General features: G+C 41.3%; 1 protein-coding gene across 1 annotated transcript; it reads right to left on the bottom strand.

The window, feature by feature from the left end:
• Positions 1 to 1130: 1130 nt before the first annotated feature.
• On the bottom strand, positions 1131 to 27759 carry MAPK11 (mitogen-activated protein kinase 11). Its single transcript, XM_065743525.1, has 12 exons — positions 27599 to 27759; positions 17499 to 17628; positions 16514 to 16572; positions 15670 to 15781; positions 13737 to 13766; positions 13553 to 13600; positions 10976 to 11090; positions 10780 to 10851; positions 9106 to 9185; positions 5798 to 5876; positions 4334 to 4507; positions 1131 to 1253 (listed from the first exon to the last, which is right to left on the bottom strand). The coding sequence occupies exons 1-12, from the start codon at positions 27709 to 27711 to the stop codon at positions 1180 to 1182; spliced, it is 1086 nt and encodes a 361-aa protein (XP_065599597.1). The 5' UTR covers positions 27712 to 27759; the 3' UTR covers positions 1131 to 1179.

Below are 27759 nucleotides of genomic sequence, written 5' to 3'. Positions count from 1 at the left end.
ATGAGAAACACACAGCTGTTAAGTCACAGGAGGCCTTATGCCAAAGGATATTCCCATCTTGGTACTATGCCTGCCATTGGGAAAGGAGGCGATAAATTGAATTATTTAATACAACTCAGTATGTAGTCTGCCCTGCAATTCATTAGGTATGTTTTAATTTCCCAAGCTGGAAAGCCCTTGAAATTTTGCTTGAAAAGAAAATCTGTCAAGATGCCTACTTTGTTCTTCACAAACCTGCAGTCTATTCTTAACTCATTTCGTCTCGTCTTCCAGTGGCAATCTGTAGACTATTTTCTCACAGACCAACTGAAGGAAAAGAAGATAATAGGGAATATCGAGTTCCAGGTGTCAAATGGGACTGAGTACCCTCACACTCAGATCTGTGACAGCCCTGCTGACGTCTGCACAACACCTCAGAACTGTGCTGGGTGCCTTCAGGGCACCCTCCTGTAACTGCAAGACCAGCAGCCCTCCACCACACATGCAGTTAGGAGCACCAGCAGCAACTACAGTGGTCTCACAAACTGGCACTGTGCGGAGTGAAGATACGTAAAGGAAAATAACGAGGACAGACACTTTAATGGCAACAGAAGACAAAGATTTATTTTTTACTGACTTGAACTGCTAGATCGGTCGAGAGACATCTAGTAAATCTGTCAGACCACCACAGACAGGACTACGTGTGCATATTCTGTCTATCTCACTACCACACCCTCTCTTCATAAAGGCACTAACTATAAATAAAACGAAAACGGACAGTTAAAGTAATGACAAGAACAAAAAGAAAGGATTGCTTGTATGGAATTCTGTGTTTATGTTTGTATACATTCATGCGTTAAATGCACAATTTTAAAACGAATTTAAAACATCACCTTCATTTTGGCAGTATGACTGAGAAAATGAAACATGCAGAAAACACCGTCAAACAGAACTCAGTGCATCATTTTGTCAGAACAGAGCGGCTCTTTATCAGCCTTTATGAACTGGGAGTACATTCATATGACAAGGCAAGAAAACCTCGAAACAGACAACACCTGGCTTCTGGATTACCTATCTGCTTTTCCACATCTTCTCCAGTATCTTTGGATGGTGGAATCTATGTTTGAACACAGCTTAAATCGTGTGGTTATACTTTAACAGTCCTCATAGCACAGCAAGGCAAACCACAGCTGCCGGTGCTCACTGTTCTATTTCCAGGCTATCCATTTTCAGGTCGGGTGGTTTAAAGCTCATCACTTCTTCGTAGGTAAGTTCTGCAGAGAGGGGATGCGAGAGAATGACGCGACTTAGAGAAAAATCTTCCATACAGAACTGTTAAACATGTGTGTGACTTGTAGCCCGCGCTTCCAGCCTCACAGAGACTTCCTGGATCCAAACTCAGACTGCCTTCACTAGGAGTCCTTCTGCTAACCTGGATACCTTGTCCTATTACTGTTAAATGTGTCCGACCCCCTCAGCTAATTATCAAAACACAGTGGCCCTGAAATGGGACCATCAGTTACGCTGTCAGACGCCCTGACAAAATGACGTAATAAAAGTGCCATGCAAACTGGAATCTTTAAAAGCACCCGAACAGGTTTGAAGATGTGCACTTTTAAGCACAAAGCGTGTTCTTTATTACCTTGCAGTCATTTGCCTCTGACATAAATCATCTGCAGCTTGGCAAGAATGCCTTTGTATCCAGGTGGTTTAGGTTTTGTGTGTTTCACTGTGATTAACTTAAAGATCCTCTGACAAAACGTTCTTTTTCTGTCTTACAAGCATGCAGCAGTTCTGCTTTGCTTTCATCAAGAGAGGCTTAACTAGAAACACAGCTTCACTGCTAATTTATGCTGCTTTAGGAAGAGCCCTTTATCTTTTCATGTTGGTGTCGTGTTTTGTGCCTCATGTAGCAGTAGCATCAGTGGCCTCCTATGGATTTTCTCAAGTTAGAACTGTATTTTAAGGACCAAATCCAGTCCATACATAAATAAATGGCCAACTAAGTTATGCTTCAGGATCTGACAGCTAATAAACATGAAAGTGAACTTAGCACTACTATAAGAAGGGTGTACAAATCTTACAGCTGGGTCTTGGCTACACTTCAGTTGCGCAGCCTGCTATAGCACAGCACATCCAATGACCAGTGTGCCAGCTGAAGGATTCCCCTGGAGGAAATCCCATGTACAGAGCCCTGAGGCTGAAGGATTTGTTGGGTGACTCTGTTCAATCTGCAGCATTTAAAAGAGCACCTGGTCACAGGCAGCCTGGTGTGTAAGAGAGCTCCTGGCTGAACTCAGTAAGGCAGTGCCCTCACAGATCAGGTGCCTGGGACTGCGTTGTAAACTGTCCTGCTGTGCTTATGAAGCTCTTTCTTCTGTTCTCCTGTCACCTACTCAGCTGAAAGCACAGATGTTGTGCTGAGATACGTGGAACTGGAGCAGCAGCAAAGGAGCAATAGTGCATAGCATTCAGCTCAGGATGGCATACTCTTGGCCTCAGCATTTTGAAATACCTTCTAACTGATTAAACATGTCAGAAGAAAATCTATGAGCTTGGGCTGCAAACCTCAGCTGTGCAAGAGAGGTCAAGGAAATTCTTAAGTGCCTCACGTGTAACACAGTGTCTGAAATCTCATTTTCCTTCGGCTGCTCAGTGCCCCTTGGGATCAAGCACCACTTTCAGTTTGAACAGAAGACAAGAAATACGGCACTGATGTCTGGAGAAAAATGGGTCAATATTGCATTAACAATTCATACATTTCATGCAAATTGTGACCTTTAATGTCACATTATTAAATGTGGCCCACATGGTACTTGAAAATATTTACTTTCCCAAGCTAAAAATGTGGCCATGAGGAAGAGCTGCACGTTCTGTGCCACTACAGTTTTGAAATCATTTTTTTCCTGTATAAAGAAGGAATTTCACCTTGTAGTTCCCAAGGCACAGCGAAATAAAAAAGTACACTACTGCTGTAGGATACAATGCCCTTCCTGGAGAATTCACCTCCACTTCATCAGTCCAGAAAGAGTCACGTTAAGACTGTCCTGGAAGTTATTTAAACAAAGTCTCATCACAAACAGAAATCAGCTTTATGAATCACAAATGTTACACTTTCCTGTTAAGGACTCCTCAGCTGAACAAGCAGCAGAAAGCAAACTGCCCATGGCTAAGTACGAAAGCAAACTGAACACTCCTCCTCACTGCCAGATTTTGTGTAACAGAGCATGGGTAACGAGCAACCGATGCCACACAATCCTCACTTTTTCTACAGAACCACTAGAAAGCCTCTTCAGGGCTCTGGGTGGCTCCTTTATTGCAGAGAGACCCATAACCATAACCCATTTCCTATCTTTCTCTGAGGCACATTTGCTGTCTGCTGGTCTCCTCCTCAATGCCCAGGATAAAACGTGGCACAAAACGCACGGTCAGTGCAAGGACACGAGGAGGGTATGGGAGGTCAGTCACTTCCACCATAAACCTAGCCACTATGCTAATATATTTTTATCAAACTTTCCTGGAGTAAAAGTTACAGAATATATGCATAGAAATAGGAAAGTATTTATTTCACTTATTACATACTTCATCTTAAGCCAAGGAGAGGGCCCTATTAATAAATTAATAAACAGGAAGATTTACTTTTCTAGAACATTTCTCAATTTAAAACGTTGAGCAAGGATGCTTTAGCATAATATATCCTCATCAGATGATGATGAAATTGGACTGTACTTGTAAGTATACTTGCAAACCTAAGTGTTCAGGCACACTGTTTCCGTGACACTACACTGCAATATGATCATGATGCAAGCGTGGAATTAACTACTGAAAAAACGTTGTTGCAGTCTTTCTCAAGGATGTGTTTGGGCTTTTGTCACTCCGAAGTAAAACCATCAACTCACACCTCAAACAGGATCAGTAGCAGCTTTACCTATTCCCAAATAGTTGGCTCTATCAAGAATAATGAGCAAAACACACTTTATCATTCCTGGTTCTGAAGAAATGAGGCCAGAATCCCAATGTCAGTTGCCCTAAAACTGTTACTTCAGTTGAGGATCTGGACTATAAGATTAAAAGGAAGATAAAATGAGTGGTTACATGGTATCTAGTGATAGCTTTTAGTTAAGATTGAACTTGCTACAGGAGACCTTGTCAGGAGTTGTTAGAGGAATAATGGGGGGGAAGGGAGTAACATCCAGGGGAAAGCTATCAGCCCTCCACTCACACAAACACACACACTCTGACCTTGCATCCCTGGAGCTTAAGAGTTGAAACTGCTCTGGTTGGAAACAGAGCAGAACTGTTACTGAAGTCAGGTTTTGTTCTGCTGACCAAATGAACTCCTGCATGCAGTTACCTTTCCACTCCTCTATGGTTCGCTCCTTATTCTCTATTGACTCATCATAGAGCTCGGCCTCGGGTTCATCATCTGGGTCATGGTACTGCACAAAGTACGGATGTGCAAGCGCTGCTGAGGCAGTAATTCTCTTATCACTGTCCAATATAAGCATCTTCTCAAGGAGGTCTACCGCTACGAGAAAAAGAGAAACCAGGATCAAAACCAGAAGGGACTGTCTCGAAGTCAAAGAGAAAGCAACAGTTTATGTGCAGTCTGCTCCCACCTTATACCCATTTAATATTATTTGGAAAAGAAAAAAAGCGCACAAAATTGAAGCAATCCAACAAATGATTTCTGAAGATTTGATACTTTGTTGAGTTGTTGAGTACAACTTTCATAGCTGGAAGAAGTTCTGGTTTGCCTGTGGTATGCACAACGGTTCATGATCATCTATTTGAAATCTGCTTCACTTCTTCATGCATTCCTGACTCTGAAAACACCTACGTGTATGAAGTTAAATATCCCACATTGTGCTTCTGGTGCATAATGTGGTCCCATTTGACAAAAGCTCCAAGAGAACTTTACAGGACCTAACATCAAGTAAATGGGTTTAAAGGCAACAGCTGTGGATTATTAGAAGTGAGAGAGATCTTTAAGTCTGAAATATGGACAGTTTACCACAGGCTTACAAAGCGACTGTTACTGCTTTCATGTATGTACGGTCGTTGATTTCCCTTTATAATATCAGTATGTACACATGGAACACTCACAAACACACTCCATCTCTGGTAAGAAAGCTTTCACAACTAATATTTGTAAAAATAAGATCGTCTTTCAACAAATAGAAAGAAACCATATCTTAACTCCAAGTATTTCCCTCTGTACAGCTCTTTAATGTACATCTGATTGGAACAAGCTTGGAAGCGTGGTAAGATGCTTCAAGTGACTCAGGAATCTTCTTTGCCATGTCACAAGAAATGGTTCCTAGCGCAGTCTCCTTTGTGCAGGCAGATGCAGTTGGTTAAGCACAATAACTTGTGCCAGATCAGACCAACAGCCAGTGCAGCCCAGTATCCTGTGTCTAACAATGGTTCATAAATTCTTAGGAAATAATATTCAAAAGGGGCATTGAAACAGCCCTATTTCCTGGCATATTCTCCTCCTTGCCTCCAATTTACAGCTCCTGGCCTTCCTGAGCCAGAAGTGATGCCTCTAGTCCAGATCCTGTGACATTTTTTATTTACCCCTGCTACACGTAGCTTGCTTTTGCTTTTCTCCCACAGACTTTTCCATTAGGACTTTCCTGTAACATCCGCCAAAAACAAAAGGCGTGGGCTTCACAAAGGAAGAACGGCCTCGGGATGAAAGGTTAAACAATGCTCTTTTCACAGCACCAATTGTCACATGGGATCACATAGCAAAGGAAATCTTTGGTTCATGTGTTAGTGAGAGATTTAAGCTGTATCATTCTGACTTTCTTACCTAATGGATTGGCACCACGAAATACCGCTTTCAAATCCTGTTGAGGCATATGTGGAAGAGACTCAATGTACTTTCTTGCCTAGGAATAGATCAACATGCATAGCACATGCACAGAGGTTACATTTTGCCCAATAGTAACAGTATCAGCTCTAAAAAAATCAAATACTCATTGCATTTCTTACACGAAACCTCCTAAACAGTCACTCATGTATGTGACTATTAGCCAAGAGACTTTGAAACAGGCGTACATTTCTCCAGGGGTCATATGTTAGGACTTATGTTCTCACCTGTGCAAAATGTTTCATTGCTGTGTATCCCCAGGAAACACATGCGTGGAGCTTTCAACCACAAATGGCCACCTAAATAATCTTTCAGTTACCCTCGGCAAAGTGGCATCATCCAATCTGCTTCCTTTCCTTCTCTCTCTCCTCAGGTGAGCAGTAGTTTCACTAACCAAAGAACAAAGCCTGATTCTTCTCTGGCTCAGATCCTCAGATGTTTAACAGAACTTCCAGCTTGCCTTGTCTCCACAGCTGTGAAAGGCACATCCAAACTCCACTAGGGAAGGCCTACACTCATATCTGACGCACAGGTGTCGGTGTGAAGCCTGACACCACACGATGCAAGGACAGGGCTGAGCAGATAATTAAATGCTATTCAGTGAGGAGGCTGAACGCTGACCGTAAGGGCCATAAACACAACCAGGAGTTCTGAAAACACAACAACTAAAGAGGCGCCCAAACTGGTAGAAATCGTGTGCTGGTGCTTGGGGTCCCCCTGTGCAGGACACTGCGCTTTCCCTTGTTGAACTTCCCAAGGTTACTCTGACACGTGGTCTGTGCAGTCCAATGGCCACATTTAGGAAACAGGTGCTGTTCCCTACCTTTCTCTGCCATCTTGGTTTCTGCTGCTACTATGAATTGATACAAAGATATTTTAAATCATTACTTTGCATAGCACAGTCTCTTTTTAAATGGCATCCTAATTTATTCCTTCATTTTTTTTCCTGCTGGTTTGAAGACATAAGAACATTCTATTATAATTCTAGACTACCATTAGTGACATTTCAGAATCTCAATAAGGTTCCCATCCTAATAGAAGTAAAGCTTCTTGATTTATGTCTCCAACATATCAAAACAATGTTATCATTCTCCCTCTTTGCTGTAGGAGCTGACAGCGAGGTGTTCTTTACCAGCAGCTGTAGCCAGTTGTGCAGAGAATGATGCTTAAAGTCTAGACAAACACAGGACTCACACCACCTCTTTTATGCCCCTAAATTTCATTGAGGTAGAAAACACATACTACAGTGTCAGAAATAAGTTTCCAGGGGCACTAGTTAATATAAGTGTGTGAGCTTTTGCACATTCTTGCATGGAAGTTATGGACTAGGAGAGACAAGATGTAAATTTATCTTATGACAAACATCTGCGGATTTCTGGATTAGTTTTTTCTCTGCTGACATCAATTAACATCACTAATCCAACCATGAATGAATAAAATATGGTCAAAATTACCTCCAACCAGTGCAGACCTGTCAAAGTATACTTGGCAACCATTCAGCTGTGTCTGTATATTTGGCACTTACACTCAACTAACAGAATCTAGATGTTCAAATTAATGTGAAAATAATGAAGTGCCATCAGTTTGAACCCGTGTTAGCAATGAAAGACTGACAAAACAGCTCAGTAACTTGTGTTGAAAAATCCCATTGATTTTTAGTTCCCATTTATTCAACACTCTACTGACAACTGAAAATAGGCTTGAGATTCCAGGTAACCTCTGACTTTGCTGGTAGAGGAACAGAAAAAAAAAACTGCTCACAAAAAAACTAGCTGCAGTAAGTAATATCTAAACTGTAGGAGCAAAAGAAATAAGGCAAAGAACGAGAAGGAAGGAATGGAATAGGCACTCCCATGCACGAGACAAGCACTCCCAAGCAAGGTATGCATCCTCCTGGCACTGCTCCTCACTCGGTAGCAGCAGCCTGGAGGTGACCTAGCTGCACACCCACTCGTTAGCTTGTTTTCTGTGTTCTCCCCATGCTCTATATTTAGCCCCAGTGTAACAGTTTCAGAATCCCTATGGATCACAGTGTCTGCTTACACAAGAAATCAAAGACAAAACCAGATACCATCTCCAGTGTATATGGTGCTCAATCTCGGAATCAAAAATCTCCCTAACTGACCACTGCGGGCAGTACCCCATTTGTACAGATCATTCTGAATGCATTATTGCAAAAGACATAGAATCTTAGTAATGCCAAAGGCTATTCAAGTTCCTGTGCTTAAGACAGCACAGTCCAAGACTTGACCCAACACCCTGGTGTCAAGGCTCATTGTCTTCCTGCCCTGTGGCACTTAGTAGCCAGAAGCTCTGGGGCTGAGCACTGGCTTGTGCTGGTGAGGTTTCACTGTACTTGGACCTTCAAGGTAGCACTGGTTTTCGGCTCCCCTACTCTTTCTGCTTACTTAAACAACTAGCATTTTCTTTGTTAATTTCAACGAAAACCCATCAACATACACATAAGCTGAAGAACAGCCATCGGTATCAGAACCTATATGGAAAATGTTTGAGAGAAAAGCTTTGGCTCAGCAGGTATCTGTGTGCTGTGATTTATCTGAACTTTTACACTCCGCCCATCACACGCCTCTATCGATCAATGCCACCTCTCATTGCTTACAGCTCAGCTGGACACGCATGGTTACTGCCTTAAGGGAATCTTGTAAGTGTTAGCTTTAGCAGAGAAACAATGTGGAAATAGTTTGTCTACTAAACAGATGAAAAAAATCATTCAGAGAGTTACAAATCACATCATTAATACAGGTACCATCATTAAGGGTGGACCTCAACACAAGCATTCAGATGAATCAATATGAAATTCAAATTAGGGCCTTATTCCAAATAGGATCACTGACACAGAATGCATCATTTGATTCTCATATCTCCATTGTTCCCCCACAACAATGGAAAATATAAAAGTGAAAGCGACATCAGATTTAATAACAACAATATAATGCTCTGAGCTGAACGTCAGTTTGAATTCTTTTATTCTAAGTAAAGCAGAACAAAGAATCATCAAGATCAATTGCCAACTCCTTTGGAACAGGAACAGGTATCAACACGAATCCAGCTGGCGGGAAAGGTATTTGGATACCTCAGAAAATAATATTTTCTTAATGGTGCTATTCCAGCATTAAAAAAGAAAGATGATGTTAAGGTGTCTGCTCATTTCCAGATCAGATATCTCTGTCACACAATTAGAGAAGAATGATAAAACACGAGCTAACTCAATGAAGCTGTGAACTCACATGTTCCGACGATATCTTCTTCAGAAGTTCAGAACTGGGTGTACCCACAACTTCCATTATTCTCTTCAGTTGATCAATATCTACATTATTTCAGGAAAATTAAAGGCAATGCAATAAAAGTAAATGTCAGACAATGCTGCTGGGTTAAACAATTCACGAGCTTTCATGCAGATGTTTAAAACTATTAAGCAAGACAATTCCATTTTAGTCCATTGGATGATATAAATTCATACCTGCTCAAACCTAATTAGGAGTACCTAGTTCTTTTTGTTTCTATTGTGTGAAGCTCTGTCGGGTGAGCCTGTATGTGAGAAAGACCAGGAAAATATTGCTTCCCTGTCCCAGTTTCCAACTTAACACTCTCAAGTTTAATTTCAGTAGCATATTTATGTTTCAGTGATCTGAAGGACTTCTGAAAAGCAGTACATTATACCAAAGTGGATGAGGTTAGAATCCGAGATCTGGTTAAGGGAAAATTCTCAGTTGGTAGCTTTAAAAAGATGTTTTGTATCAGTGTCAAGATTAAAAACTTCCAAATGTGCATTTTTTATTACCATATATGACCCATATAAAACATTACATTTTTTCCCTAGAGAATGTTATTTTACGACTTTAAGTTATAATCATCTAATTAATTACATAACTGTAATCATATAGTTGTAGACAATACTTTTAATAGCACAATATCTTATTTCTTGAAAGCTGGATGTCCTGATTTTTCCACATACCACACAGCCAGTCTGAGGCACAGTGATCATCCACAAGATGGACATCTGAACAATGCCTGTGCTTACAGTAGAGGCTGAGCAGAACAGAAGTGGCAGTGGGAAGATTTGGTCTCTCAGTTCTCTTAACAGCTTTTTCAGGCAGTTCTAACATGATGCTGTTCTGCACCTGGCAATGGGTTGGTTTCACCATAAGCATCGGCTTTTGGGAGGTTTAGAATGGTGAGAAATGTCAACATCCAGAACAGAAGCATTTTCTTTTGTTTCTCACATTAAAAGCTTTCCTCTTCTGATGCAGTAATTTTCTCCTTCCTCATTAACAATGCTGTTTTATTTTACTGATCTCCCCTACACCTGTTTTCTTACTCCTCCTGTCAGCACAGACACTGCCAATGGGATCTGCAGCACAGTGCTGGAGGAAATAAAGTGCTTTGTCACCTCTGTGGCACTTCTGGAAATAAGGGCTTTTCTGTAACAGGAAACAATATCTCTATTTATTCACTTACTAGTTAAAAGTTTGTTTGTTTATTTATTTATTTATTTTCACTTTAAGAACTTCCAGCCTTAGAGCAGTTCTGTGTTTTAACACAGTATTAGCAGATCAAAAAAATGCCATCATTACTCAGCTTCATTTTGAGTGTATGTTATTTATGTAAGACACACCCGGAAGAAAACTGTTGTGTTGTAACCATGCTATTATTTAAATGCAGATACAACATTAGGAAGAAATGTAACTATTGCTAAGGAACGCCTGCTCCTGTTTCTTTTTCTGCTGGTGGGTCTCATATTTAGCTGCCATATGTACTGAACTGAAAGAAGAACAAAAACTGTTTATCATTTTAGAAATTTGTTGCCTGAAAAGCATTTTCATACACCTGAGCTGTTAGGAAAATGGAAGAACTAGACTTCATTTCTATAGCTGCATTTTTTTGCTTTTACTTAAGGATACAATCATCTCCTGGAAACAGGGCCTTCCCTTTCAATAACTCTGCCATGATGCATCCAACAGACCAGATGTCCACTGTCAAAAATTGAAGAGAGAAAATGTGTAGGATGAATCAAAGACATCACTGAGTGGAGTTGTTTCCATGTACGTACACTATATCTACACACAGCTGTAGCAAAGTGAAGCCTCCACAGTCTACCTGTCTGATTGTAGTGCATCCAGTTTAACATGATTTCTGGAGCTCTGTACCATCTGGTTGCAACGTAGCCGGTCATCTCATCATCGGTTTGTCGAGCTAAACCAAAGTCTAAAATCTACAGAATAATAAGAATAAATAGAAATAGCTCTTGTTACTTTTGTTATGGGTACTGATTTTCCCCATTACCGCCCCAGTGAGGGTTGGAACAAGAGGATCTCTGAGGTCCCTCCCAACCCAAGCCGTTCTATGACTGTATGATGGTTTGTATCTGAATGCATCCAGCAGCCCAAGCACCTCTCCACAGTGAGGTAAAACTGCAAGGCTGTGCATGAGCTCCTGTGCTCTCCCTGCTGTGTGGTGCTGCCTATGGGGATCAGAGAGATATTTCCACGGTGATGAGTTTGGTCCTTTGTCCTCTGAGAAACACTTCACATCTTGCTTGAAGTTCAGTTTTATTCTGACACTTGCTTTTTGAAAAATAGGCAGTGTTGCTATAGAAATGAACCACTGCCAACTGGGAACATTCGTATGGAGTGCCAACAACAAATGCCTTTGGCCATAACATTTAAAGACCACGCAAGCAAACCACAAACCCCCAGAAGTTCTGTTGTTTCCCTCTCATGTCTCTTTCAGCATTGTTGCACGCAGGTAGCATTTACCCAAATCAAGCAGTGCTCTGATGTCACCAGGAGGGAAACGTATATCCTGCATAACGAGGTACATTCACATCATGTGCCATCTGTTTTCCACAGAGCTCCCCCAGTGAAAGACCAAAAGGGCTCAGTTTAGGTACACATATTACTCATAGGCACGATGGCAGAATGTTCTCTTCCGTATGTTCTCTCTTGGTAAGTTTACACTGACAGGAAGTTACTTCAAATAACTTTTCCTGCTCATTTCTTTGCTTTCCATTTTTTAATTAGTCTATGCCCAACTAATTGTGGAGCTAACAAGTATCCCAGACTTCAAGAGATGCTGTTGTGAAAGTGTAACGTTACAGTTTCAGTGCTGTTTATTATCTGTCTGTTCAGCATCTCTACAAACAGAAATATGAATTAAAAGCAGCCAAAACTTCCCATGCTGAGATCCAGGATTATCTGTTAAGCTGATGGAAAATCCTTTTCACCGGGAACACAAACATTATAAGAGTATAATTCAAAATTCTGCATTTATAATCCAGTATAAAGATACAAAAAGTCTAAAAGTCTTCCTCTGCTGAAGAGGAAACAACACATTAACATATTTACTTCTAATGAACATTAAGAGCATTATATATTTCTTTTAAAAAACGCATGAGTCAAATAAGGCATGAATAAGGGCTTGAAACTTGAATATTAACATCTTCATTACTATAAAAGCAAGATTTTTTTAATAGCTGATGCCTTCCATCAAATGTGTCCACACAAACATGTTCTGCATCTTTTTGCTTCTATTTCCTTCTTGCTTGTATTTGGAAATATCCAACAGTTTATTCCATTACAAAATAATTTGGTATCAGAGGAAGTAAAGCTATAAATATAAAGAAAGCAAAGAACAATGTAGCAAATGGTAGGAAGAAATGTGCACAGATAAAATCATAGAAAACAAGATTACAAGCCTCTTACAGCGCAAAAGCACAGCACACATTTGGAAGTGAATGATCAGAACCAGATGAACTATAACATTTCACAGATGCTGAGCATATATGCATGAAAACATGAAAGGGATACTCATGAAACTTGCTGAGCGTCTGCAGCTCTCACTAACCCAAACAGGAACTACAGTTTCTTACAACAGATTAGGATTGTCATGAGAACCTAAAAGCACTGCTCTTATTCAGTACTGTGAGGTTTCTTTGCTGTTCTCCCAGTATTTGGAAACTGAAATCCCTCACAGCTGGAATAAAGTGATTGTATCAGAATCCCGGTCAGAGTAAGAAACGTGTCATGGAGAAATGCTAAGCTAATCATTTTCAGGCTGTAAGGCTTAGAAAGCAAGTAGACTTCCCTTTTTTCCTCCAGAACCTCATGACTATTAGTTAATATTGTATCACACAGAAACATGAAGATATATGTATTTACGTAGACGTGAATTAACACAGTGCCTGAATAGTGTGAATTATGGACAAAACTTACTTTGTTTTGGTGCTCTTACTGCCTGTAACTGGTAATATAGCTGGAGATACTGGCATCTTTCATGTCAGTATTCTGTAGATATAAAAATGAAAGTTGCTACATGGCCTCATCTAAACTTGGTAGGTGTAGACATCATAGGCTAAAGGAGCAAGAGATAGCAATTAAGTACTCTGTCATGAGATGTGCTATTTGCCTGTGTACTGTCTGTGAGGAACTAGGGAGGAACACTTTGTAAAGACTTGTGGTGATAATACCTTAACATCTGGGAGAAAACACATTCATGTAAATGTTTTTATGGCCAGGGAACAACATTAATAAACATATAAATTAATGGAATCAGAAACAAAACTAGCAAATGAAAGTTTTTCCTCAGAGAACTGTAACACTGAAAGCTATTAAAAGCTTCTTCATTACAACAGAGTAATTCCTCACACATTCTTCATTGCAACAGAATAATTCTTACCCTCAATTCACAGTCTTCATTTACAGCTAGGTTACTGGGCTTCAGGTCCTGTACAAGAACACAGAGAGTCAGTCAGGTACCATTTGAACCTTTTAGGGTACATTATAATTATGTCTTAATAGCACATTTGTCACATGGAGGGACATGCTCCATTCGTTTTTATTATAGAAATGAACGAACTCACCCTGTGGATGATTCCAGCTGAGTGAATATACTGTGAAACAAAATGGAAAAAAAAAAGGTAAGATTTGAAGTCAGAGGTTAGGAAGAAGTAAGTCACACGGTTCATCTTTTGCTCCTGATGGTTTTACAGACAGCCAAGACTTACATGACACCACATATCCAAGGCAGATGGGGACATGACTGATTTCAAAGCCTATTTGTTTTATCTTACCCAGAGAGAGTGATTTCAGCAGAAGTAAATATAACCACTGTCAGAAGTGATACTTGCAGTAATTCTCCATAAAAAAATTCTCATTTTGGAAGTTTGAAAATATTGAAACATATTCCAACCTTAGCTAGATGGCTGCTTTGTGCAGCTGGTTACTCAGCACATAAAGCCAAGGGAGCACACCTAAGAGTATGTGCTGACATCTAAGAAAACAGGTTATCTTTCCAAACTGGGAACACTGAATGTGGGTAGCAATTATTTGCTCCCCTGGACAAGAGAGTGTCCAGAACGGATATCCAGGCATTGCTTCAGATCCAGGGAGGACACAAAGTGGTGGTCAATGGTTATTTAGTGTCTCTGCTATTTTACATATAATATAAAACCTCAAGGACTGAGAAAAGCTTAACATGTTACTGCCTACAGTTCAACTATTAGGACTGATGGCCCATTTACCTATATAATCTTACTGATAAGGACCAGTAAGCACTCTGAAACATTCTCCTCCATTCCTTGAATAAGAAACTTCCATCTTTTAGAAGTAGAGATTACACAAAAAATGTTTATACCAACTGGGGAAAAACCCAAAGAAAACAAAACAGCATTCTTTTCATTCCAGGCCTACACACTGTTTGTCAGTGAGGCAGGGACACACTTAAATGCTCTTCAAAATATCTGTAAACAGCTGAATGCAGAGGAAACCAAAACATTGCTTGCAACAGAATTAATTATGTACAGGTGCTGCTGAGAAGGGACACTTTATTACCACAATGCAGCTCTACTAGCCTGCTCAGCAGCCTGCTGTGCTGCCCCATCCCACACCAACCCTACACAGGTCCCAATGGGATCTGCAGGGCTTGAAGCTCCCAGACAGACATACCAGTGAGTCCAGGTATAAGGACTCAAGTTGTAATGACTCTGGCTTAGATGTAAGGAGACAGTTATCTCGGATCAAACATTCCGATAATGAGATGTGAGAACTTCAATCCCAAGCAACAAAAAACCCCTCTCCTTGGAAAGAGGGAGAGTGCATTTCTGAAGTGAAATGACCGCGCAGTAAACATCTCAGAGCTTTTACCACAGCTTGCTTTCAGATAGATACACAGTTATTTTCCATGTCAAAAATATCAAATATTATGAAGCAGCTGAGCTCTCTCTTTTCTTTTTGCATATGCCTGGAAAAAAATCCCTCAACAGTGGCCAAGGAAAATGTTTATCATCTAGTACTGGGAAGCATTTCCTAAATCCTCTGCTGTTTATAGACACTTTCATGTTTAATGTCAGCAAAACGAAACATATTTTAGTTCTTTAGGAAGAAAATTTTGCTACCATTTCATTGCAATTGCCTACATGACTGAGTTGCAGAAACTTCGATGATATGGTTAAAGGAAATAAAGAGTTTACAGGAAGAATAAATCCTAAGTGATCATGTGTAACACTGTACACTGCTAGGATGGACTACTATTTCCAAAGTTTCACAATAAATCCAACCAACTTGCTTATTTCTTCAGCCATGTGATGCTTTCTACAAATATCAGGGCTGTAGGCTGCACACGTCACCATTTGCACGCTTGGGGATTTATTTCTGGTTAGTAAAATAATCAAGATTTCTGAAATGTTTGCTATCTCAGCATTCCCAATGCAAAATGAAGTGTTCTAAGTATTGAACCAGTCATTACCACAACATGTTGGTTGCTCTCTCATATATATCCTTACATTCAACCAATACCTTAAGTCCTCGAAGTAACTGATATATAAGAAACTGTATATGGTCATCTGTTAACTTCTGGCACTTCACAATGTTATTTAGGTCAGCACCCATTAAATTCGTCACAAGATACCTGTGAAAATAAAACAGACCTCACAGAAGAAAACAAAGAAACATTCCTCACTTAAGATCAGCAGAATGTAAATCGTTGTAAAAGAAGCACAACTAAAGAGTTAACTACACACTCCTGTTTAAATTCCTTTCCCGTTTTCTACTCATGTGTGGTTTATGTCCCTCCAGTCACCTATAAGGTCTAATAATGGAATTACAGCTATGAGATTCAATATGGGGAAAAAGAAAAATTCTTATGGCACATTAAAAGCTTTTATCTGTTTTTCTCTCCATGAAATATAGCAGTTCAGTCTGGGGAGAAGGCATCACGCCTCAAGATGAACAGGGATTCTAGCCAACATACAAGTGGGAGCCTGGGGCCTCTAAACTACAGTTCCTGTGAAGAATATCTGATAATGAAGATGAACATCAGATTGGTTAAAGTAAGAGTGCTTTGAGTGTTTTGTGTAACTTCTTCCCCTACTTCCACTGAACTCTGAACAAACTTTAAGTTGCATTTATGCAACACCAAAACATTTAAGAGATACCCACAGTCTTATAAACAATCATACAAAAAGAAGAGGCCGGTCACCTTGCTTTTCTTTTTATGGAGATTTTCTTTTTAAATTGTTGGGTTTCTTCATACAGAGCCGAATTTGGCTTTAAATCTACTACAGATCTATGTGCTTTCTCTCTACAGATTGACACTTGCTTACTTACTAACTAGTCAGGATTATTTTAAAATGCTACTTACACTTCATTAAAATTTTCTATTGACGTTGCAGGTGTAAAAACATCTAGCAATCCTATAACCTGAAAGACAAGGGAATTTACATTTTATTTTTAGAAAAGAGTGGAAAGCAACATACAATTAGTATTGACAGTGCTTTGAATTGTTGACAGGAAGCTTACAAATGCACAGTGTATGTTCATCCTGAAGACTCAGAGTGACCTGCGTAACGGACAGTTTGTGCAGGGAAAGACTCAGCTATCTCCACGACCAATTAAAACATCTATTAATTGCAAAAAGTAGAATGGGACTTTAAATGGTCAGAGAAAGTCAGGAAATGTAATGTCGTACTGCAGAAAAGCTGTTATATGGCTTCTACTCTCATTATATTAGGATTATGTAAAATTGCACAGGTTATCCTGCTTTGCTGTCAACTAACATTTTGACCATCCCTTCTGCATGACACTTTTCAATCTGCTGTATTTTATTCAGGCCTGAATTAATCAAATTACTTTTAAGCAGATGGGTACTCCCTCTGAAAAACTGTCACATGCACTTAAGTACTGAATTCTTTTGGGCCTGATGCACTCCTATCATTCACCTAGATATTATGCTGCCAGTAATTTCAATGAGAGTATTTGTCCTTAATTTTTCAACAGAACCCAAATTTAGCAAAAGCAAGTTTGAGGTATTTTTTTTTTCCTGGACTGATGTCCAAGAGCAGTGAGCAGAATGCTCTATTACTTTCATTACAGGAGAGTAGGACCACTTGTTTCAGATTCCAATAGCTGGATCTCTAAGACTAAAGTTGATCTTTTTGCAGTAAAAAGGCAGTGTTCTACTGGAAATCTGTGCAGTTCAGTGACTTTGTTATAGCTGAGGTATCTTAGGTACTCAAAAAGAGTTGTATGCACTTTTCTAACAAGACTGTACCTAGCTGAAATTATGCCTATATTACAAACTTGTGTCATAAAAAAATCGGAAGGGAAAGCACTCACTCTTCACTTACATTCTCATGCTTCATGTGCTTCAGCAACCTGAGCTCTCGGTAGGTCCTCCTCGCATGAATAAGTGATTGGAAAGGTCTTGAAAGCTTTTTTACTGCCACCTTCTGTCTTGTTTTGGTATCATAAGCTGAACTACGAGAAAAAGGAAGTCCACATTGAAAGCACATTCTATTTCAAAGCTCTCCCCTCGTTCACTGTTTTTTACTGGAGAGACTTCTGCTCTGCAGGGGCTTCTCACTCCTGTCTTTGTCCTTTAACTTCCACTCACGTAGTGGGAGACCCTAAGCAGCAGTAACCACGGTACAAAGACAACTCTCATAACATTTCCTCAGGCAATACCAGCAATCAACAAGCAACAGGTACATCCTGAACTTCACAGATCTTGCTGACTTGTGCTAAACTTTAGACATGTGGAGGTGTCCCGCTGAAGAGGATGCTAAACACGTTAGCACTTTCACAAAAGGGGGACCCACTATTTGCTGTGCATTAAATGATGCAACAAATGTCATTCAACACAGGTAAACACTGTCTGTTATGGAGCACAAGAACTGAAATGATCCCTTTATATTTTACTTTGTGACACCAAACAATGTAATCACAAAATGATTCAGTCTGCTACTTCCTGTTACGAAAAATATTGCTTTAATTTGCTATTTATTCATTAAAAGTTTGTTTAATTAAAATACTTTGAAATTCTTCTGAAATGGTCATGAAAAATGCACAGTGCAGGGCAACAAGATGCAACAGCCACACAAGGTGCTATTAGGGCCTTGCAATCAGCTGTTAAAACATTGCTGACAGTTTGGAAGCATTGAAGGTCGGGCTGGATGGGGCCCTGGGCAGCCTGGTGTGGTGAGTGGCATTCCTCAGAATCAGAGGAAATAGATTTAATCAACAGGTTTCTTGTAAGCACCATGGAAGGAGTGAGTCACTCACAAGATCAATGAAACAGATAAGCAGATTACTTAGCTAGTGTCTCCCAAGCATCACAGCATCGGATCTTCAGGGAAGTTTTAAAGGTTGTGAAGGGCATCCCCGGAGCAGAAGAAGGCATAGGAAGCAGGAGAAAACTTGCTTCACTCGGAGGAGTGGGTAGAAAGGATACCATAAAGATGCTTGTTCTGACAGTTATTCAGGACATGAGGACACTGTGTTACTCAAATATGCCAAGAAGCTCAGAGAATGAATGGTGCAAGAGCAGTCAGTAGAGATACCCCAAATTTCATAGGACTGTCCACAGACACAGCATGAAGGTTGCAAAAGTAAATGTGAAGAAATAAAAAGGAAGCCAGTACTTTGCTGTAACAAAAATGCAGTATTGCCATGAGAGTAATCCTGGTCAATGAAGCCAATGGAAAGCATCACAATCTCTGAATTGCATACTTGCTATACCCACTCTAACATTTACAGCGGAAAAAAAAAAATGTTTATACAGATAAATAAATAACACTGCCCAAAACAGCAATCTGTGTTTAACATCTCATCACTTCTGACAATTCATAAGCCTCCCCCCTCGGGCTTGTACTGGTTTTTGAAATATCATATACACTATAGAAGGTTAGGAGGAATTAAGTTTTAAATCCCGTTATGATGACAAACATCCCTCTCCTCTCAGTTCTGAAGTCAAACGTGTGTTTTAGTAGTGTAAAAACTGCTGATCTTTAAGACGGATTGCTTTTTACCCTCCACATGACTCAAGGCTGCAAAGCTTTCAGATAGTATAAAGAACTACTTTTCTGTTTTAGTAATTCTTATGACAGCAGCTTTTTAGACCAAGGATGGAAACCCATAGCAAGAGAGAAAGCAAAACCAAACAGCAGCTTGAGCTCTGGGACCTTCAGTGGGAAAGCACGAATTGAAGCTCAACAGGCCAGGAGCTGTCTTGGTTTAAGTGCATTCCCTCAGTCAAGAAACCATAGAGAATGGTTAACAAGCTAATGCCTTCAAGCCTTTTCCTTTCCTGCTTTACCATTATCATAATTCAAGCTATAAACACTGGAGCATTCAAAACGACAGATTGTTCGATGGCAAAAACATCGTCCTCCCAATGATTCAACTGCTGCGTCCTCATTTCTCTCCATTTACTTCTCCTGAGCTGGTTATTTACATTGTTTTATGTAGCTGGACACAGTAACACTACAGAGATAAACTCAGATAGTTGTAAAGGGCTATCATCTCCCACCTCTAAACTGTTCTTTACTTTTCATTTCATTTGCCAAAAACAATGGAAATGAGCTTTTAATTGCATAGTTGCAGTGAGCCTCCTAACACTACCACAGTGCGGTACGCCCTCACACCTCAGCAGTATCTGCAGTGCCACATTAGATACGATTCATATCGTAAGATAAAAAGAAACACAAGTCTAACTATTTTCCATTTTACAAGAAACAGCACTGTGCCCATCTTAGTAATATCTTTTTTAGATATGATTGTTCTTGACCCAGAACCTCTTGCAATTATTCCAGACACTTGTTGCTGTCCTTTCTCAGATCAAAGATATAGAAGAGTCATTATTTTCTTTGAAGAGATGACATCATTGTGACACAGATAAGACACTTTTGCTTGGTGTAACTTTCAATCACTGCTTAAAATAGACACACCTTTCCAGTGTTGTCAGCTCCTGTATCTCACATTTCTGTTGACGTTCCACCAGATGAAAGAACAATCTCTATTTATATGCACATTTTTTTCACCTCTTAAGGCTTCAGAGAAAAATTTGGACATGCAAAACTAAAGTAGTCCAAAAATTCAGGAGACAAAACGTCCAAGATGTTAAAATAGTTTCAAGCTAACTTCATGACTTTGATGGCATATGGATTTTTAGTGCTGAAGTTTATAAATGTTGACTATACACATAGTCATTTCCACACTATCCATGGTTTGTTTATCCTCTGTGGTTGCAGACTGGTAATTCTGGACAAACTACTCCTCTGCAGCCTGCCCACATCCTTCAGGGCTTTCCGGATGAGGAGCACAACATCCAGATATGGCTGTTCAGCCTTTGAGATCAAATTTTTGTTTGATCCAACAGCTGGAGGGACAAACAACTGCTTGTGGGAACGCAATCCACTGAGCCATGCATGGGGCCAACTTGTATCCTATTTAGTAAACTCCAGGACACAGTGCAAGAAGGGCTGCTCTTGGGATCAACAGGCCCCACTCCTAAACTTAGTAAATGCCTTGGGCTCTAGGGAGCTGAATTAGCTGGGCACAGTACTAGCAAAGGTGTCTGGAAAAAGCCCAGATCAAATGAAGTGTTGGGTGTAACAAGTTCTTCCAGGATTCAGCTGGGGTCTAGCTGATGAAGGCATGACCCAAGCTGACCGTGTGGTGTCAGTGTGGTGCACCTGCAGTGAATTCCCAACTTGCCCTGTTACCTGAATCTGCTGGTACTCCATACCCCATCAGCACGGAAAACCATGAAGCCTTGGCTGTCTGAAAAGAGTGATTCTCTGTTTGTAGGAGCATTGTAACTATAAAAATTAATGTTCTAACATATTCTAAGAGATTAATTTGGGATTAAGTGCAAAAACAAAACAAAACAAAAACAAACAAAGAACCACAGAGAAGACCAATAGTTCCAACTTAATTTACACGACTCAGTGTCCCAGCTTGTGATACTGTTACCTCTACACTGCCACATGTTTGACAGCTGGTTGGGCACCATATACCAAACCTGGAAGGAATATGATGCACAAGTCAATCCTTAAATTTGTTGTGATGAGGTTTGGGTTTTCCACATAATGTTCAAGGCTACTGATTTTACATCTTCCAGCACAGCACAACACAGGAGTTTTCTCCTTCACAGGACAACCCAGGGGAGACATTTCCCAGAATGAGTATTCCCTACTGCACGTAAATATACAGGGAAAAAACAAAGAAAAGAAAGTGCAATTCATGCTCAAAACACAGACTAACATGAGCAGAACTTTAATAATTTTGGTAAGGAATAGGTTAGCATCCAGAAAGCAAAATGGAAAGTACACAGCATTTCTGCCACTTATTAAGCACAGTCACACCTTGAGCTCTTGTCCACAGACCTTAGCACCCTTTTGTGTCCTCACTGACTCCTCCCATTGCAGAAGATATGAATATATTTGTGGCTAAACGACCCTTAGTAACATCCTGACTTCCTAAAATAACAACAACGAAAAAAGCTAACAGGTAGCAGAGACAGAAAGGTGTCCAAGGAAGGGTGGATGTGAAGGTATGGAAGAGAAGTCAGCATACAGAGAACACAAGCACTGATACAGGCAGCCCTTAGTGCAGTATGCATTGGCAAGGACATCAGAAAAAGTGAGACTTGCAGGAACCCTGCCCTAACACTTTCTATTGCACAGTCTGTCTGAGCTCTTCACAGCTGCTGTGAATGACAACTGTTTTTATGAGGGCTGGTCCAAAAGAAATACTTCCTACGTTATGAAGGTGGCCCACAACATCAGAGGCATCTGATGGTATGGCAGTAGAAGCTGAACCTTCCTACCAATATTCCATTACATGTTGTTGCTGTGTGACAGACGGGGCAGCCTGATAAAATGGCATCTGACATGGACATGCATATGAAGCAAAGGTGTGCCACTGAATTCCTCCTTGTGGAAAAAATGGCACCCAGTGACATCCATCAATGCTGAACACTGATGGAGCCCAAACAGTGGATGTGAGCACAGTGGTGGGTGGTGCATTTCAGCAGTAGTGACAGCAACACTGGGTCAGCTCCACTGGTATAGATTTTCATGAGAATGGCATTCAGGATGTTACTCCTTGCTGGTGAAATGCACAGCTAACAGTGGGGACAATGCTGAAAAAGAGTGCCCCGTAGCTTAGAATTTGCTCCATCAAATAGTGCTCTTTGTATAGTATGTGAGCACGCACACACATAAGATGGCTTGGAGTTTTGTTTGCAAGGTTTAGTTGATGATTTTTGTCTTTTGGGTTCATTTGTTTCTTCTTTATAAATGGTTTGTTACTTTACACAAATTCAGACTGGTGACTTCCACCCATGAAGAGGTACGAGCTACCACTAAGAGGTAAGAGCTTGTATTTGTTAATAAATCACACCAATCACAACACATATGTGCACTGGAAAAAAGATGAGACAGTAACAAGACAAAGGGTGGGAGGATGAGCAATGGGAAGCTCTGAAACAACACATTAATCTGTTCATTAGAGAAAAAGAACTTCCTTAACGATGACAGGTTATTCACTGTAAAATTACATCCTATCACTTGGATGTTATTCCAGCACAAAATGCTGAGCACTGGTATCAATTGTTTTGGCTTTAGTTCAATCACTGTCAATTATATCAGATTAATTTACCACTAGCACTGAACATAAAAGTAGGAAATATCTGTCACATATGCAGTATAACTGTACCTTAACCAACATTACTTTCAAGCAGACCTTGCAAAAGCATTATTAGATAATTCCTACACATTTGTTTACATGAATGCATTATCAATCTCCTTTTAATGATAGCATGTATCATTATGCTGTATCAGCCTCTGTATCCACAAGCTCATTTTCCTCTACTGGTCTGTCTCTTATGTTTCCACGGTGACTTAAATTTTCAAATAACTTAATGGAGGGGCAGCCCCACTTTTCTGGGTGAGTTATAGATAGCACAGCTTACATCAGTGGGAGTGATGCATTTAAAATTACCCTTGTGAGAGAAACAAACAAAAGGTTGGGGTCATAAGCTGTCAGCTTCTCTGCACCTGCAACCAACTCATGGATACTAAAATAATAATGTGTTTTAGACAGCCTTTAAGCCCAGTGCAGTATTTAAACAAGAAAATCAGTCAGTTGCCACAAAGCCAGTACGATACTAATGACAAATGTATTTTCTTAGAGCATTCCTTTAGAACAGACCTCAGGCAGCTACAAAGTGCGGGCTCAGAACCTAATACCAGAAATGCTCCCAGCTGAACCCAATATAAAGATTAATATGAAAAATATTAGTGCTTTCAAATACATTACATAAACCTAAACAGACAAAATCTGATTGACATTCTTGTCCTTCTTTTTCCCATTCCTCCCACACTGCTCCTTCACATTTCCTGTTTTCTCTCTGCACGCTGGCCAAAATATTAAACGCTAGCCCTTTGTTCTCAGGTCACGTAAGAGTTTTGAAACACCCTCCCCTCCCTCCTCTGGCTGCATGCACAGAACTAAGATGTGGCCTTTTTGGCACCCACTGGCTATCAGGGATTCTCAGACTGCAGGCAGTCCCTGGGGAGCTGTGCGGAAGTAACCAGGCTCTAGGACTCTGGAACAGGGATCATGCATCCTAAGCCATTGCAATCACAATGTCTGTGATGATGAAAGCTGGTAGCTGTGTCACTGCTTTATCATGTGGTCAGGAAGGTGCATGTTATAGCAAGCTACTCTGAAGCAGGGACAGAGGAAACCCCCTACAGAGAATTTTTATTTTGCTGATGTATTCCTACAACCATACAGAAGATGGTAGTTCTCTGCTTCTCACCATCTTTCTGTCACAACTTGCTTATCTTGTGCTTATCTTTTCCTCCTATAAGAAAACCACCAAAACACAAATAGGACTTCCGTGCTTCCTGAGCTTGCAGTTTTTCACCCTTTCTGCACCTCGTTCCACCACACTCCTCATGCATGTTTCTCATCTGCTCCCTAACTACTCCGCTGGCTTAGCGAGAGCATCCTACCTACAGATGTCTGCCACAGTTATCTGCAGCTCTGCTTATCCTTCTCTGCAAACACTTCCTTCCTGATTCGGTATCTTTAACTGAATACGTTCTTAGGCACTTTCATTTGAAAAATGAACTCTGATGCCACTGAGTCCCACCTCGCCTTCCTTTCCAAAGTCAGTACTCAGTAAGTGGAAAACGTGCTGAACGAAAGAGGACAAAAGGAATGGCATGCAAACCTGCACCCCAGCCTGTGCTCCAACAAAGCCACTTTCACCCTACTCAAGGGTTTGCCTCCCTGGCCAATGCTCAGAAACACTGCTCTGTCTTCTTCCTTCCCTGATCTATCTTTTGAAGCGTGGAAGTTCACTGAAATCAATTGTGTCTGCAAGTGTTGGGGATTCTGCCTCAACCTGTAGAGATCTTTGGTTTCCATCTGCTTTTATACAAAGAAGCTGTGTTTTATTAGTACTCTAAAAGCTTATCTAAGCACGCTCTATTTAAACAAACATGAAATGTGACAAGGACACATGCCATAACTCCAGTAAGGTGAGTTTATAGTTGAAATCTCGCACTCAGTCCCTTTAGAAACATTATCACACCATATCATATCATAACTCATCAAGTACAGCCTTGGATGAAGGACTTTTTTGCTTTGGTAGTCAATTTATATCAGTGATTTTTTGTTTGCTTTTAATTTACACAGGTGGTTCAGCATCTGCTTAGAGACCCTCAGTGGAAAAAGGATAGTCTCAGTGATCTTACATTCCAGTCTCACGAGGTACTGCCCTCAACGCACCACAGCAACAGCCTAATCAGCAATCACAGGTCTGGGTGCATAGGGGAAAAAGTGGTTAAATTTCAGGATTCAAGTCTTCCATTTCTATTTTTACACTTGTACTTCCTCAAAGCAAAACAAAAGCCTAAGCTACCCCCAGCTGCTCAGGAGATAAACCAGGACAAAAACGTAGTGGATCTTAAGCATGCACTTCATGTGAGCAGGGTGGAAGGATGTGTTTAAGTGCTCCACTGTGTGCACAACTTCAGGCAGACTCTGCTCACCCACTTCCCAATCTGAGGTCTATGTCATCACACTCAGGCTTAGCAGCCCACCTTCTAAAATGTATTTTGCAACCTGAGTTTGTGCTTGAAAATGCTCTTGAAACTAAATGAGACTGACTGCAGGAGGAAAGGCAAAAGGTATGGAAAGAGCAGCACAGAGAAAGTACTGCTGGTAGCAAAAGCCCCTGAGGAAACCATGCATGTTTCTGTTTGGGAAGGAGTCCTTGAAGCACTTCTGTTAATGAGGCAAGGTCTGTTCTTTCCTGAGAAGGCAGAAAAGCAGTGTTTTCAATGTGCTAATGGGGAATAACCTGTTGGAGAGATCAGAGACAACACACTGCAGAGGGCCGTCTGCACCTCCCAGGCAAAGACAGAATTAAGTAGGATGAAAGACAGTGTGCAAAAGCTGGCATGAAAAGAGGCATACGAGCTTTAAAAAATACGCACACAAATGTCTGTCTGTGTTACGTAACTTAGGACACAACAAAAAATCATTCAAAAAAGACAAGATGAAGAAGCTCTTGTCAGACAGGTGGTAATCCCAATGCCCAGAGCAAAAGATGGAGCAAGCAGCTGGACTTAAGGAGTCGTCAATGAACTGGGCCAAAACGTGGCAGCCTGACTCAAATTCTTCTACCGATTTGGAGCTGCGAGCAAAGGAAGAGCAAGCAGAAGTTAGCTTACATTCAAGTATCTACCTCATACTTCTTAGTACCAAGTGTTGCTTTGGTTGCACAAATATCCCGTGTTGCAGACAAGTTACTGTACAAGAGCAAAGGGAAGGACTAGAAAGAGCTTCACCAAGGTAGAAAACAGGAACTTTGTTCTTGTCCTAAATCCAGTGTTTGGAGTTCAGGACTTTGGCTTCTTTTCAGCACAGCACTTTAGAATTTGTTTAAGTCCAGTGATTTCTGTAAGACTTAAAGATGCTTTCTGACATTCTCCTGAACAGGAATACAATTATTCACAGAAGCAGTGTAGCCTATTTCCCAGGGGAAGAGTTGCGTGTCATGGGTCTCTTGGGTAAAGCATGAACTTATAGAAGGAAAAAATCAATTTCAATGGGGACTAAAAATAGATGGCTTTTCTGAGACATGAATCTTTTCCTTGCATTCAGGACCTGTTTGGGCTTGTAGCTCATCAATGTTAACAAGATTGCTAATGCAGAGTAATATTTCATTACTGTACTCTGTGCTTAAGCAGGTATTTTAGAATGAACCTCTCCCATAGCATCCTCATTTCCTACAGCACCGTCCTCTTCATATGCCAGCTCATGGACTTCTCCATTGACAAAATGCTGAGATTTGCTCCACAGGCAGAAAAAAAAAGTACCATAAATTAACAGCAGTAACCCTGTTAAAAACAGCCACAACAAAACTCCAGCTGTGCAGCGAGCAAACCACCACATGTTTTCATTTCCGCCGCAATCTCTCAAGCCTTGACATCTCATTACAAAAGCCAGCAGAGTGGGTTTTCCCCTTAAAGCTACGTAAGCACAAACAGGAAAAGTAATCAGAAACACAGGTTTAACTGGAAAATGACCGTAGTTATTGTTGTATGGTACACCCTGCTTCTCCTCTGTAAAATCTCAGAGAAAGATTTTTGTGATCTAAATAGACCATACTCTTGTGAATCCGTTTACAAGCAGCAGGTAGCACTACACAGTGCTGGCCCAGGATTCCCCTGTGCAAGCATAAAACCAAAATGATAAGGAATTGGGAGAGAATTCTCTAGTCCCGAGTGCTCCTTGCTGGTTGGAGGGGGTTTTTAAATACACACCCCTGTTTTACAACGTGGGGCATTTCACACAACTAGAGGAGGAAGCGATAAATAAGAAACTCACAAATGTTGTCCAGCATCTGACTTTGGAGAGGGAAAAGTTTAGTGAACTGCGAAAGGCGGAGTACTACAGAGCCCGTTTTCGAGCAGCGCATTTATCTAAGGCCCGCTATCGGTGTTCTTTCGTGTAATTCCACTTGCCTTACAAAAGCAGCGCGATTCTCTTCCACCAACTCCTCCACCATCCCCGCTATTTCCAAAACACTGCCTCAGAGCGTTTGAAAGGGCAGCTCAGCGCATCGGACGCGTGCAGCCCCGCGCTCACCGTGACTGTGCAGGATGCAGCAGGGGGCAGGCGGCACGCAGCGCCAGGAGCGGAGCACCGCGCTCGGTGGCCGCGGTTGCCCGGGTTACGGCGCGGCCCCGGGCGCCGGCGGCCGTGGGGGAGGGAGCCGCGTGCTGAAAGGAAAGCGCAGGGAAAGCAGCGGCCGCCGCTCGGCCCCTCCCGCCCCTCCGCGCGGCTGCGGCCGTGAGGAGCGGGGCCCGGGGCGGCCGCCCTGCTCCCGGCACCTGGCGGCCCCCGCCCGCCGCCCCGCACCTACCACACGGAGCCGTAGGCGCCCGAGCCCACGGGGGTGAGGTTCTGGTAGCGCTGCGGCACCTCCCACACCGTCTTGTTGAGCTCCTGCCGGTAGAAGCCGCCGCGCTCGGACATTGTGGCGGAGCCGCCGCCGGTAAAGGCAGCAGAAGCGGCGGCCGCCCC

Source organism: Cyrtonyx montezumae, unplaced genomic scaffold, assembly GCF_038088225.1.
Source record: "Cyrtonyx montezumae isolate F1298 unplaced genomic scaffold, pur_monq_1.0 scaffold_3, whole genome shotgun sequence".
Taxonomy (NCBI): domain Eukaryota; kingdom Metazoa; phylum Chordata; class Aves; order Galliformes; family Odontophoridae; genus Cyrtonyx; species Cyrtonyx montezumae.
The sequence above is the reverse complement of the archived record's forward strand: the minus strand, read 5'-3'. Positions and strand labels throughout refer to the sequence as shown.